General features: G+C 35.8%; 1 protein-coding gene and 1 long non-coding RNA gene across 5 annotated transcripts in view; one reads left to right on the forward strand and one right to left on the reverse strand.

Moving 5' to 3' along the window:
• Window positions 1-16,701, forward strand: part of LOC131544719 (uncharacterized) — a 75,495-nt gene that overhangs the window by 55,323 nt on the left and 3,471 nt on the right. The gene's annotated exons all lie outside the window — the stretch shown is intronic.
• sbf2 (SET binding factor 2) overlaps window positions 1-16,701 on the reverse strand; it is a 133,805-nt gene that overhangs the window by 40,730 nt on the left and 76,374 nt on the right. For all 4 annotated transcript variants that reach the window (XM_058783123.1, XM_058783122.1, XM_058783120.1 and 1 more), the window contains exon 17: window positions 5,972-6,040. In XM_058783123.1, coding sequence (XP_058639106.1) covers window positions 5,972-6,040 — 69 coding nt within the window. The remainder of the gene's footprint in view (window positions 1-5,971; window positions 6,041-16,701) is intronic.

A 16,701-nucleotide genomic window follows, 5' to 3' on the forward strand; every position in this document is an offset into this window, starting at 1 on the left:
TATTACATTACAGTTCGTTGAAGTTCGTTAATATATTTTTCATTCTTCTTTTATTTAAATAGCCTACCCTTTGCGGTGTAACTACTGTGCTGCTATTTTCTGATTTGGGAGTGATTTGTTTGTTAGAAAAATGTTAGGCTACCTTATTAAAAGTATTGCTCTTAACAGACCTGTGTGTTTTGTATCACTACTGCAGTGTCTGTTCTCGGATCTTATAAGCCCTCCTCGCTTCCAGCTCGCGCTGTTCTGTAGTTTATTAAAAGTTTATTAACTCTGAACGTGCCGCATGTCCATATTGCACCATTTAAAACTAAAAGTGGCCTGTAAGGAGATAATTCATATTTCAACCAATCGGCAGATTTTAGTCTGACAATAGCTATTATATACACAGTAATATAATAGTTTTTATCAAATTAAATGGTAAAAATTCTGATGAAATGACTCTTAGGCCGTGTGTCCACCAAAGGCTTTCAATTGTTTTTCAATTTCAATTTCAATTTGTTTTTGTTTTCAGCTGGCTAAAAACACTTTGGTGGACACATGGCCTTGAGGCAGCTCTGGAGATGAAGTTTGTTTTTATGTCCTCATATAGTGAGATGGCAGATGCTGAAAACACAGTAAGCAATACATGTGCTTGAGTAAGTGTGTAGCAGACAACTGCCACTCATTGACACAGGGATTCACAGAACAAGCAGACTTCATATTTTGATAGAGGATTTCTTTTTGCTCTTTAATATTTACAGACCACGTCACGATTTAATTAAGTTTACAGCTCAACTTTTGATTTGTTCATCCAAAATTCACCAAATCCCATGACATTTCGCATTATTCTGTAAATTCTATTTTTATGACTGGATTTGTTGCATGCAAATGCAGTGTCAAATGTCGAGCAACAGGAAGTTTCGACAGCTGAATTAATTGGACTACTGTGGCATTTTACAGGATCCCGACCCACATTGAAATCTCACTGACCTAAAATCCTGCCCTAAATTGATGTTATTAAACATAAAATATGTTTGGAATGGCTGGGATTGTGTCACGTCGCAAACAAATTATTTTATACTCAAAACCAGTTTACACAAAGAGAAAATGAGCCTAAAATGCAATAACAAAAGCCAGACTCTGACCTAATTTTTTCCATATCTAGTATCCCCTGTTATAACGCTTGTAAACAGTCTTTATATGCCATCTTTAACTGTTCAATGAGCAGGAAGGCTTTATTTGAGTGATGATTTGTGAATGACAGCCCAGTATGTCAATGACCTTGCTTACTAAAATCAATTAACTGCCCTGAGGCTCAGCATTTCCCAGAAGAAAGAGAATGAATCAGAGCTCAAAGGCTAAATGAGATGCATGCCGATCTCTTGCAAGAAACCTTTTGACCTGCTATGGCAAACCTGACCGTGTGTGAGAGCGCGTGATTTCTCACAAGGAAAGCAATTACGTATCGGGTGTCAAGTTGTTTTTTGTCCTACAAATCTCCATTTGAGGTGACTTTGAGGTATACATGGCATAAAATCATTCTCAAGCCAAGAAACAATGAGCTAAGAGTTATTCAAGTTACGTAAAAGTCCTCATTTACAGTGCTGAAAAAGGTTCAGGTTGTAAATCAAGGCAAAGAGGTAGTTGTAAATGGAGCAGATCTTTGTGGGAATTGTTCTGTTGACTTTGTGGTCGAGTCTTTGAGTCCCTTTGGCCCAAAGGTAAAGAAAAAGGTGTTTGCTAGGACAAGCATTGCAGTTACTCATACTTAGGGTTAGGGATTCAAAGAAGAATCCCTGATACATAACTCATTGATCATTCATATTCAGCCATTTGTGCTATGAATGATTCCTTGAATCATGCAGCTTGTTGTGCTATTATTGAGAGATCACACTTGCGCTTCAAGAATGTAAATGTAACTTTGAGCTCTAGTGTGTCTGTGGTAATGTCCATACTTCAGTTGGGTCATCCTTAAGTAGAGTGGTGGGAAGCCTTTATCTCCTGCCAAGCCTGCACTGAGAACCTCAATAACATGCAGTGTGGTTTAGTACAAGGCTACTGGAAGTGAAGGGGAGGGCAAGTGGATCTCAGACTCACGTAAAAATGCATGAGGGTTTAATTGTTGTGTGACACAGGGATCATCTAAGGATAGCCAGAACACAGATTAGAGCCACTGCGCAGCATTTTAGTGCAGAATTGATTTCAGGTAATACGTGAAATATATTTGTTGAGTTGACCTTAATAATTTAGCCTTTGGTTTGCGTGATATCAGTGGCATGAATCCTTCTGGAGCACTGCAAAACAAAGGAGGTTTCATTTATCTCTCTTACTGAACGTGCCATTTATCTCTGCCACGAGGACTTCACAAATCTAACTGTCAGCTCTTTTTAGTGTAATACTTTAATTAGGATTGGCTCTTACATAAAAATGGCAAATGTGTAACAAGAAAACTGAAAAACAGGAAACTCAAGGTTTGAAGAAATAGTTTTCAGATGTCTTAATGAAAGACTTGAATTGTTTGCCTCAATGCACGAAATCTTCAGCTCTCCATAACGGTTTGTGGCAGGTGCATCTCATCAATTAAAATGAACAATGACTGTGGAAACATTTTGGATTACGTATCTCTATAACTAATTAGTGGTGTTCAGCTGCATGTGAACAAACTACTAACCCTGAATATTAAACTTAACACGTAACTATCCAGCATTGTTACACAACATTTGTTCTTTTGCACACGTGTAAAAGTTCACAGTTCACAGTAAAAGTGCATCTGAGATCATTTGGACTACCACTTCGGGTGTGCATTCTTTTTCTAATAATTCAAAGGCCTGTCGGAAATTATTCCTTATATATGAACTGTGTGTTGAAAATGTTTGTTCTTTTACATGCGTGCAGACACAGAAATAAATACATTTAAAAAAGAAAGAAATTAAGACAGATATAAATACACCGTACTTGTGATTTAAAATATTGGATTAGGTTTTTACAAGAAAATACTATTCCAGTCTTTTTACTGCTGCTTCTTTGTAATGATTTGTGAAATTTGCTAGCAATGTCTGAGTGGAAACTGTTTCAAGTAAATACTACAACAATTTTTTTTACAGTTGTACTGTAAAATAAATGTATTATATATTAATCTTTCTAAATACTAATTTTTTTCTGTTGTGAAATATTGTGGAAAATTTTGCTCAATATTTATTAGTAACAAAAACAACAACAACTATTATTATTATTCATATATAAATCGCAACATCTGGCCAAATTGTACAGCCCTACAAATAAGAAAAGCAAACCTGGAACTTAAAAAAATTAAGTTAAATTTAATTAACTTAAGTTAAATTGCAACCACAATTTCTGAAAAAAAAAATAATAAATGCAATTAGATTTTTCACCCAAATCATATAGCTAGAAGTGTCCGCGACTAAAGATTTTCATAGTCGAATCAGAATTTTCGAATCTTGCCGATAGTCGACTGATAGTCGAATCATATGTTTTGGGGGCGGGGCAAAATACATTACCAAGAGTCAAGTCAGACATTGGTCAGTCATAATTACTGACGCACAGGGAAAATGTGTAACGGACACCTCGCAGATACAAACGGGGTAAATAATGTTTTATGTTTTGATTAAAAGATATTTAACATTAAACGTCAACGAAAGCCTAAGAATTCACAACATTTTTTACAATAGTGCTCTCGTTATAACGTTATGTAATGTTATATGACAGTAGTTATTTATGTTCTGCATTTCTGTTTTGAGATGCGCGCGCTGAAGATGATCAGTAGAAGTTAGCATCTGTTAGCAGGTGGTTTTTAATCAATAGGATTTAACTCATCATTTACCTCATATATTATACGCTTCGTTATTTATATAACATAACATTAATATTACGGCTTATAGGCTACCTGCACAGAATGCCCCGAATGCACATGAACGTGTCTGCGCGGCTCTGAATGAACTCCTTTTGTGGACACGTTCTTCACACAACAACGTGCAGAAACACGGCAACTAAACTCATTTTATTATTATAGTGTATTCTCATTATAATGTTATGTATATGACAGTCCCAGTCATAGTTATTAATATTCTGCATTGCTGTGTTGTCCTGCTCGCGCTGCGCACTGAAGAGATAGCCTAATTATCGTAGTAGTACAATGAAGCGCTTTACTGCAGCACAACAACCAAATGCATACGAGATAAATAATATATACACGATATATAAACCGGCTTAAATGTTTTGAAATCACTTGAACCCTACCTGAAAAAAATCCAGTCTTTCACTCTGCCTGTGTCAATTTGAGTCTCATTAAAAATTTAAATCCCTGCCGCCAAGATGCTCCTTGCATCCAATATGCAACCATATACTGTAATGCCCTAGCAAGTGCATAGCATGTGCTTGCAACTCCTGGGCAACTACCTGCAATGTCCTGACATCAAGATCTGAAGCTCTTTCTAACTTCTTCAAAGGAATGAAATTCAAGTTCTTTTCAAGTACAGTCTTTCTGACAGTACTTTCTGATAAACAGCAAACCGTTATTTTTAGAGTGATAGTTTCCTGCAGGTCATTCCAATCCCAAAGGAATATAAACCCATTCCTGGATGGGAGAAACAATCTTATCGTAAGATTCTGGGTTACGCTGACCATGAAAATGTACAATGTATAGTGTTACAGTTAGGTGTCTAAGGCTTAGACAAGTGCTATTGTCCCACAAAAGAACATGAGGGTCACCAACGTGATATTTGATTACATCACATGTCTTCAGTGCATAGTGTGAGTCACAGCAGACGGATCGCAGAGCAGCCCACAGTTAAAAAGCAACACAGTCAGTTGTGTCTGTCTCTATGACAACTATAATGTGGGTACGTGATGGATTGGTGTTGAAAGCCAGACACTCTCCAAATCCTGCAACCCGCACTGCCCCCTTTTCCCACTATACCACAGCAAAACCGAACTAGGCTAGAGTGACTGTCACGCTTCTTAGTGGTTTTCTTCAGTGATGGGCTGAATGGAGTGGATCACACCAAAGTTCTTTTTCCCTTCTTCACTTAGGAGTAAAAGGAAGTTTGAAATACCTGAGCAGTGATATACTGTTAGTGAACATGTTGATGCTGCAATTTCTGACTGAAAATTATGAATCCAGCCAAATAAATGTATTTTATTATTTTTCCTAAATACATTTTCTACAGTGAAATATTACAATGCCAATTTTTACTTTTTATTTAATTTAATATTAATAGTTATTATTATTATTAGTTGTACTATTATTATTGTCATATTGATATATAATCAAAACATTTTCGATTAAAATGTGCAGCCTACAAACAAGCAATGCCACACAAGAGCGGCGTGTATATGAACATGTAAATATGTGCAGTGCGTTTTCCTCTCAATACCAAAATAAACGTTAAAAATGACTGTGGTGAGAAAACAGCAGTTAAGAAAGCATCTGATCAAAACGATGTGGATATGGATGAACCAGTTATGCAATTCTGCACTCCAGTCAAGTCATGGTCTTTTACTGTCTATAGCACTTTATAGATAGATTGCTTTAAAGGAAGAAGCTTTACAAAATATACATGAAAAACAGTGTCAGCGTTGGAATTACAACTTCAATCCCTACTATAAAGCAGCTCTGCAGCGTGCTCATGTTTTCACTCGTGAATGTCTGATCTCGACGGACTGAACAGAAGAAATGAACCAGAGAAGATATTGCATAATAGCCATGGTTTTGGAAAGTTTGCACTGACAAGCTTTTTCAAATTCTCATAATGAACTCCAAACGAACTTTGTTTTGCCTGGATCACACAGTTCGTTCTTGAAGTATATCAGGGCATTAAGAGTTAAACTGAGCAGATGGAGACAGGTGGAAATAGTTCCCTTCTTCCAGCTTTAATGAACGTTGGTGCCAGTGTTGATGTGCTGTGATTAAGATCCAGTAACTAGAGCTGCCAGTATGCCTGCTGTCAGCCTGACCTCAACTCTTACTTACCCGGTAGAAGGCCGTTGTCAGGGGCAGCAACGCAGCGGCTACAGTGTATTCCTCTGAGCTGGAGCAGTCCTGCGGGTAAACAGAGACAGGGAGATGTTAGACGATATCACTGAAGTATATAAACTGATGATAAAAAGAGCTTTGGCCAATTGTGCACAAAACATGACATCACTTGCTATTTTCCTATGTTATATAAGTGTCATTACCAAGGCATGGCAATATGTCATAGTATTGGTTGCATGTCCAGGCGTCGCATTTTTATTTGAATGAATATGGATAAACAATTATATATGGAAAAACAAAGAAGTCGTGCTTATTTTTGGCATGGCTTCCAAGCACTTTATTTTTGGCTTGGATTCCATTCAGTTGGTTTCCAATGCTTTGGAGCTGTTTTCATGCATATGCTTTTAATATTTTATATAATCATGTAAATTGGAAAAGCCAGTTTTCAGACAGTTCCAATTATCAATTTAGAAGAAATTTCATATTTTAAATTCTTAACTGACATGACACTGTCATATTTAAACTGAACAAAGCTATTAAATCAAAACTTGTTGCATAAAAAGATCAACTGGTGTGGGAGTGACATTACATTTAATAGGATCTTGGAAATAGTCAAATCCAGATGACTCGGCTTTTTAATGAAAAAATAGCTCTTGGTTTTATAGCTTTATGAAAAGTCCCTGATTCATGATTTGTAGTGTATGATGTGGCACTCTGTTAAACAAAATCCTTATCTACAATAAAAGCACATTTATTTTTCAATGATTTGTCACTTGTATACGTTCTATATTGTCTTATATAAGCTGCTGGAAGCAACACCAGGATTATATTTATATACAAAACCCAGTCACCATCTCTGTTCTCCATCCTGGCATAAACATCTGAATGTAAAGACAGAGGCAAATCTAAAACATCAGATGCAGCACAGATCTTGCGTGCCTGACCCCCAATGGACGGTGCAGAATGCGCTATTTGTCCTTCAGTTCTTTCCCAGGTTTGGAATGAATTGTGTCGTTTGCCAGAGGAGCAGGAAGCTTCTGTACACAATTAAATCACTGGAAATGAACTCGGAGCAAAGTCTGTAATCCTTTACCATCAAATGATCCCAATTATTCTGCGGGGAGACCTTATCCTGCTCCGACTAGATTTTCCTGTTAGTGGTGGTTGATTATTGGTTGTTTACAGGTCCAAGATATTCTGGTCCCCAGATATGTCCCAGGATCACCCAGGTCTAAGGGATGTCTATCATGAATGAAATTCTTGAAAATAAAACCTCTTTAAGAAGTTTGGCATAATCTTTCATTATAATTTTTTAAGAAAACAGCTTTACTGCTTTTATTAAAAACTTTGTTTTGCCAAAAAATAATGTTGCGCAACAGGCAGATAGAAAAAACACAGGAAAACAGGAAATGGTATCACAGAGAAGTCACTATATCTCTTAAAATATCAGATAATATGTTACATCACATCACTTGCTCACAAAAGGATCCTCTGCAGTGAATGGGTGCCATCAGAATGAGAGTCCAAACAGCTGATAAAAACATCACAGTAATCCAGAAGTAATCCACATGACTCCAGTCCATCAATTATTATTTGGATTCTCATTCTGACGGCACCCATTCACTGCAGTGAATCCACTGGTGAGCAAATCCATTCCAATGAAGAAACAGACATCTTAGACAGAGGCCGACCAATTTGACAGATACCGATAGCTAGGTTGGACCACACTGGCCGATATACCGATTAAATCAACCGATAGTTTTTAAAATGGATACTGAATGAAAACTAAAATAATGCATTACCATTTAAAAAACACACACCCTGCTGAACCATACTTTGCAAATGAACAAAAATATTCATATTAATTATTATATTGATCATTAAAAGTTAGTTCATAATTTATTAACTAATGTTAACAAGAAGAAATTAAAAATTTAAAATGTATTTGTAATAGTAAATGTTGAAATTAACACATTAGGGTATGTACAGTAATCACACACATACACTTAAATGCCAGTAATGAGACATGCCAATCATGATGTAAATTATTACCAAGAGGTCAAGACTGGTCAGTAGAGTGCAGTTTGTCTGCTGCAGGACAGCACATCCAGGAAGGAGGGAGGATGTTGAGTGACTGTGACTCATCACAAACTATACGTGCAGCTGCACAAGTGTGAGCGGTCTGAATGGGGTCTATGGAAGTGCACGGGGAATGAGACACGTCGTTCCCTGTAGTTCAGTCTGCTATGGGATCTGCAGTCACATGATGGGACTCATTTGCATCCTGTTTCACACAAATAGTTGCACTCGCACACTGTTCGCTGTGAGGCAAGAAGGGCAACACGTCCACTTCCTCTAAACCAAAAGCTTTATTTTGAATGATTTCTAGGAATGGCTTCACAACAAAATTGCTTTTCTCTAAAACAGAAGTTGTGAACGATTTAAATGTATAAAAAACGTGCTACTACTATTCCTCACACTATTCCACATGGTTTTAAACTTGAACTTGGGCTACGTACATGAATGATACACTACTGGTCAAAAGTTTGATTTTTTTTTAAATGATTTTGAAATAAGACAAAGGCTGCATTTATATTATCAAAAAATACATTAAAAATGTATTTTATATATATTGTGAAATAGTATACAAATTTAAAGGAACTGTTTTCTATTTTAATAAATTTTAAAGTGTAATTTATTCCTGTGATGGCAAAGCTGAAATACTGCAGTCTTCAGTGCAACATGATCCTTCAGAAATCATTCTAATATGCTGATTTGCTGCTCAAGAAACATTTCTTGTAATTATCAATGTAGAAAACAGTTTTTGCTGCTTAATATTTCTTGTGGAAACCATGATACACTACCACTCAAAAATGTTGGGGTAAATAAAATAAAAAAACAGAGTGAGATTAATACTTGTAATTAGAAAGGACACACTAAATCCAGGGTTCAACTTAAAAAAAAAAAAAAAATATTAGCAAAAACTGCACCAACAATAATTCTGCATCAAATCAGCATATTATAATAATTTCTTTCAGTGAAGGAGCACTGGAGACTGCAGTAATGATGCTGAAAATACAGCTTTATCATGACAAGAATGACTTGCATTTAAAAATAAAATATATTAAAATAGAAAGATTATTTTAAATTGTAATAATATTTAGCAATAAAGTGATAAAACAAATCCCACACACTGATGCTGAAAGAGAGACCAGAGTCATACACTTTTGAATCGATACAGTAAGGAACCCCCTAACAATCAGCCAGAACACCCAAGCAGCACCCTAGCAACCACCCAGAAAACCTTAGCAACCACACAGCAGCCATCAACAACCTAAAAGTGTGATTTTCTGCAGAGAATTAAAAAATCAAACTTTTATTGAGAAAACGTATCCCATCTCAGTCGTTTGTTAAGTCAGTGAGGCTGAGCCAAACAGAAATCCTCCTCCTGTTTACCTGGCCTCATGGGAAGGCATCCTGGGGAAGCTGCACTTGTTCAACATGGGAATGATGCACTTCACAAATTCCCAGCACATTTATTTTTGCAGCTTTCACAGAGCATTGCGTAAGTTCATCTGACCGCAAAGTCAGATATCATCCACTGAATGCTCTTTTTCCAAGAAAAAGAATTGAGCACAATGGATCTCCTGCTCTAGAGTTCACAAGCAGCAGTGGCAAAACAACTGCAGACAAATGAGGAAAAGAAATGAAATCAGCGGGTGGTTCACCTAGACCGAGACTTTAAAAAAAGATAGTGTGAGACCCCAGTGTGCCTTGCAAACGATTATCTGTCAGTCACAGAACTCATCTGAATGTGCAAATAACTAGTCTACTTTAAAGGGATTTCACCCTAAAATGAAAACGGTCATTGTGTATTCATCTTCATGTTATTTCCCCTATCATTTTCTTTTTTAGTTCTTCTAATCACAAAAGAACGGAAGCGATTTTGTGTCATGCATTGTCAATGCACATGCACGATTAGGGCTGTCACGATTACAAATTTTGGCTGATTTTTCATTCAAAAAGCTGCAATTAACTTAAACTCTTTAGTTCATGTCACCTAGTGTAACACTAATACACAAACCTAATTTATTCATATTTAGCTTGGAATCATATAGTAAAATAGGGCTATGTCATTTCCTGAAAAGACTGTGAATTTATTTTAAATATGATTATTCAAATATTTACAATTATTTAAAAAGTTTCTCTCTTTGATAAACTTTAGTTAATAATATAATATAATAATATAATATAATATAACATACTTGTTTATATTGTGAAGTCCATAATAGTAATTGACTAGCTGTTATAATATAATATAATATAATATAATATAATGGAATTTGGTATAATAAAAACATAAACATTCAAATATTTACAATAATGTTCTCTTTTCAATAAACTTTAAAATATAATATAATTTTATAAAGTATTATGAATATTATAAAGTCAAAATAATAATTGACTTTGACATAAAAGCATTTTAAATATTCAAATATTTATTTTGATAAACTTTAGTAATTATAATTAGGGCAGTCAATAGATTAAAATTTTCAACCCTTTTTGTGCGAATTATCCCGATTAATCGCATACATGTTTAACACGTTCATCTTGTCATCATTTGCTATATCCAAAGTTTAAAGGGTTGCAAGTCTGTATTTTCTGCAAGATTTTGCCAAGAAAATTTTAGATCACAAAAATAATGGAGATACTTCCCAAAAAAGGATCCAAAAGGACAGCAAAGAACCTAATGACACAAGAAGTCTATATAAATGATGCATTTATGCACACCAAAGAAATGGGGGGAAAAAAACTTTTCATAATTCTTAATGTATGGTATGTGCACAGTGCAACAGCAACAAGCTTGTTTACAGCAGAGGGACGTTTTAACGTTCCGTTCAGTCTTTATTCAACACAGCGCGAACTATTAGTGTAAACGAATGATTACAGAGCACCTTCAGCAAACAGCTGCTGTACTGCACTGTTCCTGCAGTCTGCAGAATGGACGTGCAAAGCTCTGATCCGCTTCCCTTCACCCCAGCACAGCATAAAACAAATGTGTGTGTGACTGACAGGCTGAGTAAGTGTTTGCAAGGGCCCCCAGCTGATAAAGCAGGCCAGAGCTGGCCCATAACCCTGCGGCACAGGAAATGACTGGGATGCCATAGTGCATCTCCACTTCATCGCATGCCAGACCTCTGCTGGGCTTGCACAACATTCAGCTCCAGAACCCGCCACAGCTGGACGAAACGCACAGCAAAAGAAACAAGACTCTGTAAATTAGCCTTATTAATAGGCTTGTTATGAGCTTGTTTTAAAAAACGATAAGGTCTATCGTATTTATTGTCTGGCGAGATAAGTACAGTTCAAGAGCTCTGACTCGGGCTCCATTCTTACGTCTGAAATCAAACCGGGAGGTGTCCTTTAATGTCAACGGTCATCAACAGCAAACACCCAAAGAATGCACAACAAATATGTGTTAACAGCTCTCTGATTTTCCGAGAAGTTGCGTAAAATCAGACTAGCTCCGCTGGGATCGCCAGCTTTGCGAAGGAGGGATGTGGTACCATGGCTCCGTCTTTTTGCACATCTGTCGCACACTGCAGTACGCAAAGCCAGATGCCTGAGGTCATGTGCATGTTTGGATGACAATTATTTTGTCTACATATTATAACAAACACTTGGGGAAAAAACAATAAATGTCATCTAGCTTTTAAACAAAAGCAATGTGATGATTCAAGGAAGCAGGAACGGATGTCACAAACGTTTGTCAGCGTCGGTGTGTGATTTATTCCTATGACGCTCGCTGCTATCAGAAATACAAATGGAATGCACACAGGTTTAAGTATTTGCATATCTTGAGGTTTTCCTTCCTTTCCTTTTGTGACTTAATCTGATTCATTTGTCAAAATATTTGCTTATTCCGATGCTCTTCTTCATGATTCATATATTACTTCTTTAAAATACATATTTGCAAATTCTGATGCTTTCGTTCTAGATTATTATAAAGAATACATGATCTAATTAATCGTATTTTTACTTAATTTACCAAATAAATGCAGAGTCGTAAGGTATCTATATAGTTGTATATACACCCAATTTATACTGTTAAAAATTGATATTATAAATATGTCTAAAATACAATATTTAAAAAAAATATTAAGTTAAATGATATTATATATTATACTGTTATATATTTACTCATACTTCTATTTTAATCTAATTTTTTAATTAATTTTTAATCACACACTGTAAAAAGTGATAAGTTGACTTAACTTAAAAAAATTTAGGAAACCCGTTGCCTTAAATTTTTAAGTAAATGATAATTAAAAAAATAAGTTAAGTGAATTGTCAAGTTCACTTAACTTTTTTTTTTTTTATTATTATTTACTTAATTTTAAGGCAACGGGTTTCCTCAATTTTTGTAAGTAAAGTCAACTTATAACTTTTTACAGTGCATTTTTATTATTTATTTTAAAATGTTTTACACTGTTTTTCCATGAATGTTTCCATGAACCCCTTAGCACTCGCAGTTTACATAAAACTGCAAGAGAAAGTTTGAAAACCCTTGGCATGAAGGACCTTAGTGAAACCCTCTTGTCACAAGGACAATAATAGCCCTAAATAAATGTAATTACATGTAAATTTTACTCCATATTGTAAGAAAGTAACATGCATGACAAAACTAGATTAAACTAGGTTGCGTAATGTGGTGAAAGACTAGACAGCTTTATTATCGTTGTGTTCACTTTGCAGTGTAGAACATTTAGTTCATAAAGGGAACATTCTAGTTTGTTGCATCACTTGCAGTTTACATAAATCAAACAGCAACTTCATAAAAAAAAAACGATGTGACAATTTCAGAGTCAGAAAAAAATAAATAAAAAACAAGAACAGATTTATGGTAAAACTGTCTGTCTCTGTACAATTACATCTCCAGCTATTCTTAGTGTAGCTGTAATAACAAAAAACATAACTCGAGTAATCACTGGCGTCTCTGCTGTCTGTCGTAGCACTTCATTGAAGGCGATGAGAGCACCCACAAAGTAATATGAAAGCAATTACGGTGTCCAGGCAATCTGCTATTTTTGTTTATCTTACAGCTCATCTGAGACAAATCCATTGACCTCGGCGCCACACATGAGACCGAGTCATGACAAACTATCCCGAAAATGTGAAGAGCTTTTATAACACTTGTTGTCTTTGCACAATATAGCAGTGCTACATTACCACATCAAAATGATTAAAAAATTCTTGCGATGCTTTCCCTGATCTTGTGAGCAAGATGATCCAATATTTAGGCTATAAACTCACATTATTTGCTCTGTTATTCAAGTTTTGTTCTTCGAAAACAGCGCATACCTGTCAAGAACCTAAAATATATGTGAGCTCCCCGACAAATCTCAAATACCAAACTCTCCAAGGAGAATGAATCTTTCCACTGACCAAAAAGTCCAAAAAGTACAGCTCTGCAGCCATATCTGAGGTGGAAGATTTACGTCCTGCATAAAACAAAACAAAAAAAAGTTTCCGACAGATACGGTAGTAACTGATCTCTGTTACATTCTATGAGGAGGAGAATATTCCTTCTAAAACCGGTTGTAAAGGCATGTTCACCACAAGAACTATAACTACAATAATAACATTAATGATACCTATATTAGTGTCCACACCAATAGATGATAACATTCTCTTTATCATAAGCGTTCGCCACAGTTATGTCACTGTCGCTTTAAATGCTCAAGCTCTTTAAAGCAGGATGGATTTTGTTTGGCTGTTGTTTTTAATCTGAAAAAAAAAAAAAAAGTGTCGTTCCTCTGTGCCACGATGGTTATAGTTGTGGTCTCTGCTATCTATTTAACCCTTATTGTGCTGTGCTGAAAATCCTTTACCTAATTTGGCGTTCCCAATCAAACATGACTGACCTTTTAAAAATAGTTTGTAGATCACTCGTTATGCTATGTTTTCTCCAAATCTTGGTCTTGGTTACTTTTTGTAACCTGTTTGGTCATAGGCCTCAATGATCTGCGCTTATGCAGCTCAGTTTTCCAGTCAAATAGCATTATTTGTGGATAATTCTGGCAATGTTTCATCAAAAACTGAGGTGCATAAGCTCAGATCAATGAAACCTATGAACAATCAGTTTCAAAAAGAAATACAAAACCTGTGATAACCTATGCTGAAACAAAACAAGTTGATTAAAAAAAAAAAAATTGCATCCAATATTTGGTAATAACATAGCAAAACAAGAAATTTATTAACAATTTTTTGTAGGCCAGCAATTTTTGACGGGGAACAAAGTAAGGAAATAAAAATCCCCAAAATTACCAATTTTTTTTGTTATACCCTGTGTAGTTTCAGCGGGGAAAAGGAGGATCACAACATGAGGGTCAAATTTAGAATAATTTTTAAAACTGTATTTATTGTTATTGGTATATTTAGGTCAGTCCTGTGCTCCATGCTTATTTTTTCTATTAAGTTTAAAAAATAATCATTGACTATCAGACAAATCCATATGTTCTTCATATAGCTTGTCATCTTTATCCCTGTTCTATGTCATTTTGTTGCCTTTTTGTGCCAAAAAACATTTGTCCTCGACACAGTCTCTGGAGATCTACATGAAATCAATCTTGCTCAGGCTCGTTTCTGTCTCTCATCTTGATTAACAGACAGCACGTGCATTTCATCTTTTAAAAGCTGCTCCACATATGCATCTCATCTCCCAATGGAAAACAATACATTACAGACCTACATACAGTTTAGCTATCAGATGACACAACTATATGAAACCATTTCATCTGTATTGGTTTTGAATTTTTTATATAAATGTAGATTTTTCTTTAAATTTTGTTTTCAAAACTTTCTGATCTAACAATCCTGCTCTGCTCGGCTGCAGATGTTGACATCTACGGCCCAAGCTGGTCTGTATTATTTTGACAAAAGTATGTTCGGAATGTCCAGTGACTCTATAAAAGTCGCTAGCTGTTTAAACTGCACAGCATCATTAAAATCCCCCCAGCCACACCGATGTGAAGTAGTAAAACACGAGGAACTACCAGTGGGACCCTACTCTGAGATTAATAGCAATGTGACCGCTTATAAAGGAATGTGATGGACTAACACAAAATAAGTCATGAGGTGCTATGACAAGAAAGACAAAGTTACACAAAACCTAAACAACTTAACATACATCAAACATCCCTCTTACAGGAAGCACTAGACTTCTAGATCAGTAAGCTGTACCAAATTGTCACAATAAATAATACTTTTCTGAATTAAAACAGTATTATATCCTATAGTGTAATAAATCATCACTGCAATAAGTCATGCTGGCTCAGTGCTGGCTGAAAAATTCTGGAAAAATCTGGAACTTTGAAACTAAAAGGTTCATTTCGATTCGCCTTGTCAAAGATGTTTGTTTAACACTAAATCTGCTGTTCCCTTTCTAAAAAGACTCCAGGTTTTGCATTTAATTAATAACCTACTTTACGTCACGGATCCTATCAGGAGGTCCCAGCGGCAGTATTTTAAAGGGAGAACAAAGAGCAGCAGATTTCCCCTAAATGGCAATTTGTGGTTTACCCTTAAAGTGGAAGTGAAGCAGTCAGTCAAGTTTACATTATTTAGTAAAGCAATTTCCACTTTAATTAAAAAAAATAAATAACAAACACGATTAATGTAACCTTTTTAAAGAAAAAATATGTTTTGTTATAACTTTTGGAGCATGGGCGCCGCCATCTTGTAGTACCACTGCATGTGACGTCACGGGGTTGGTTCTCTCCGTTGGCCAGTTAAGTAATATATGTGACCCTGGACCACAAAACCAGTCTCAAGTCGCTGGGGTATATTTGTAGCAATAGCCAAAAATACATTGTATGGGTCAAAATTATAGATTTTTCTTTTATGCCAAAAATCATTAGGATATTAAGTAATATTTTGTAAATTTCCTACTGTAAATATATCAAAACATCGTTTTTGATTAGTAATATGCATTAATTCATTTGGACAACTTTAATGGCGATTTTCTCAATGTTTAGATTTTTTTGCACCCAGATTTTCAAATAGTTGTATCTCGGCCAAATATTGTCCGATCCTAACAAACCATACATCAACGGAAAGCTTATTTATCAGCTATTATTTATTGACACTTAAGACTGGTTTTGTGGTCCAGGGTCACATATAAGCATTTCTTTACTTTATGAACACACACTTGTTTAAATGGAGGAAGACGAACTTGAAATGACTGTTGAGCCCATAATAAGTGCAATTGCTAATGCATTTGAGCCGATATAGCGAGGGGACCGAGCAGTCCTGCCGTTACAGGAGGAAGAAGTCGTGAACCTGCTCTGGTTTGGGGTGAAGAGTGGGTCGGGTGGATACTCATCAAAACATAATATTCATTAACATAATATTCTGTGCATTTGCTCAAGCAGACTAGAAAGAGGACTCAGTTTGGTACTCGCATGCAGTCTGAGCTGAGCGCTTTGTGTGTGTGTGTGTGTGTGTGTGTGTTTTGGAGCAAGGGCGCCGCCGTCTTGTAGTACCACCGCGTGTGACGTCACGGGGTTGGTTCACTCCGTTGGCCAGTTAAGTAATATATAAGCATTTCTTTACTTTTTGAACACACAAATATTATTTTAACACACAAATGTTTTGGTTTTCACCATAATTAGGATGAATATTCAACACATATAATATCAATATCACCTCATCACGAAGTTTTGATC

This window comes from Onychostoma macrolepis, chromosome 07 (assembly GCF_012432095.1).
Source record: "Onychostoma macrolepis isolate SWU-2019 chromosome 07, ASM1243209v1, whole genome shotgun sequence".
NCBI classification, from domain to species: Eukaryota; Metazoa; Chordata; class Actinopteri; order Cypriniformes; family Cyprinidae; genus Onychostoma; species Onychostoma macrolepis.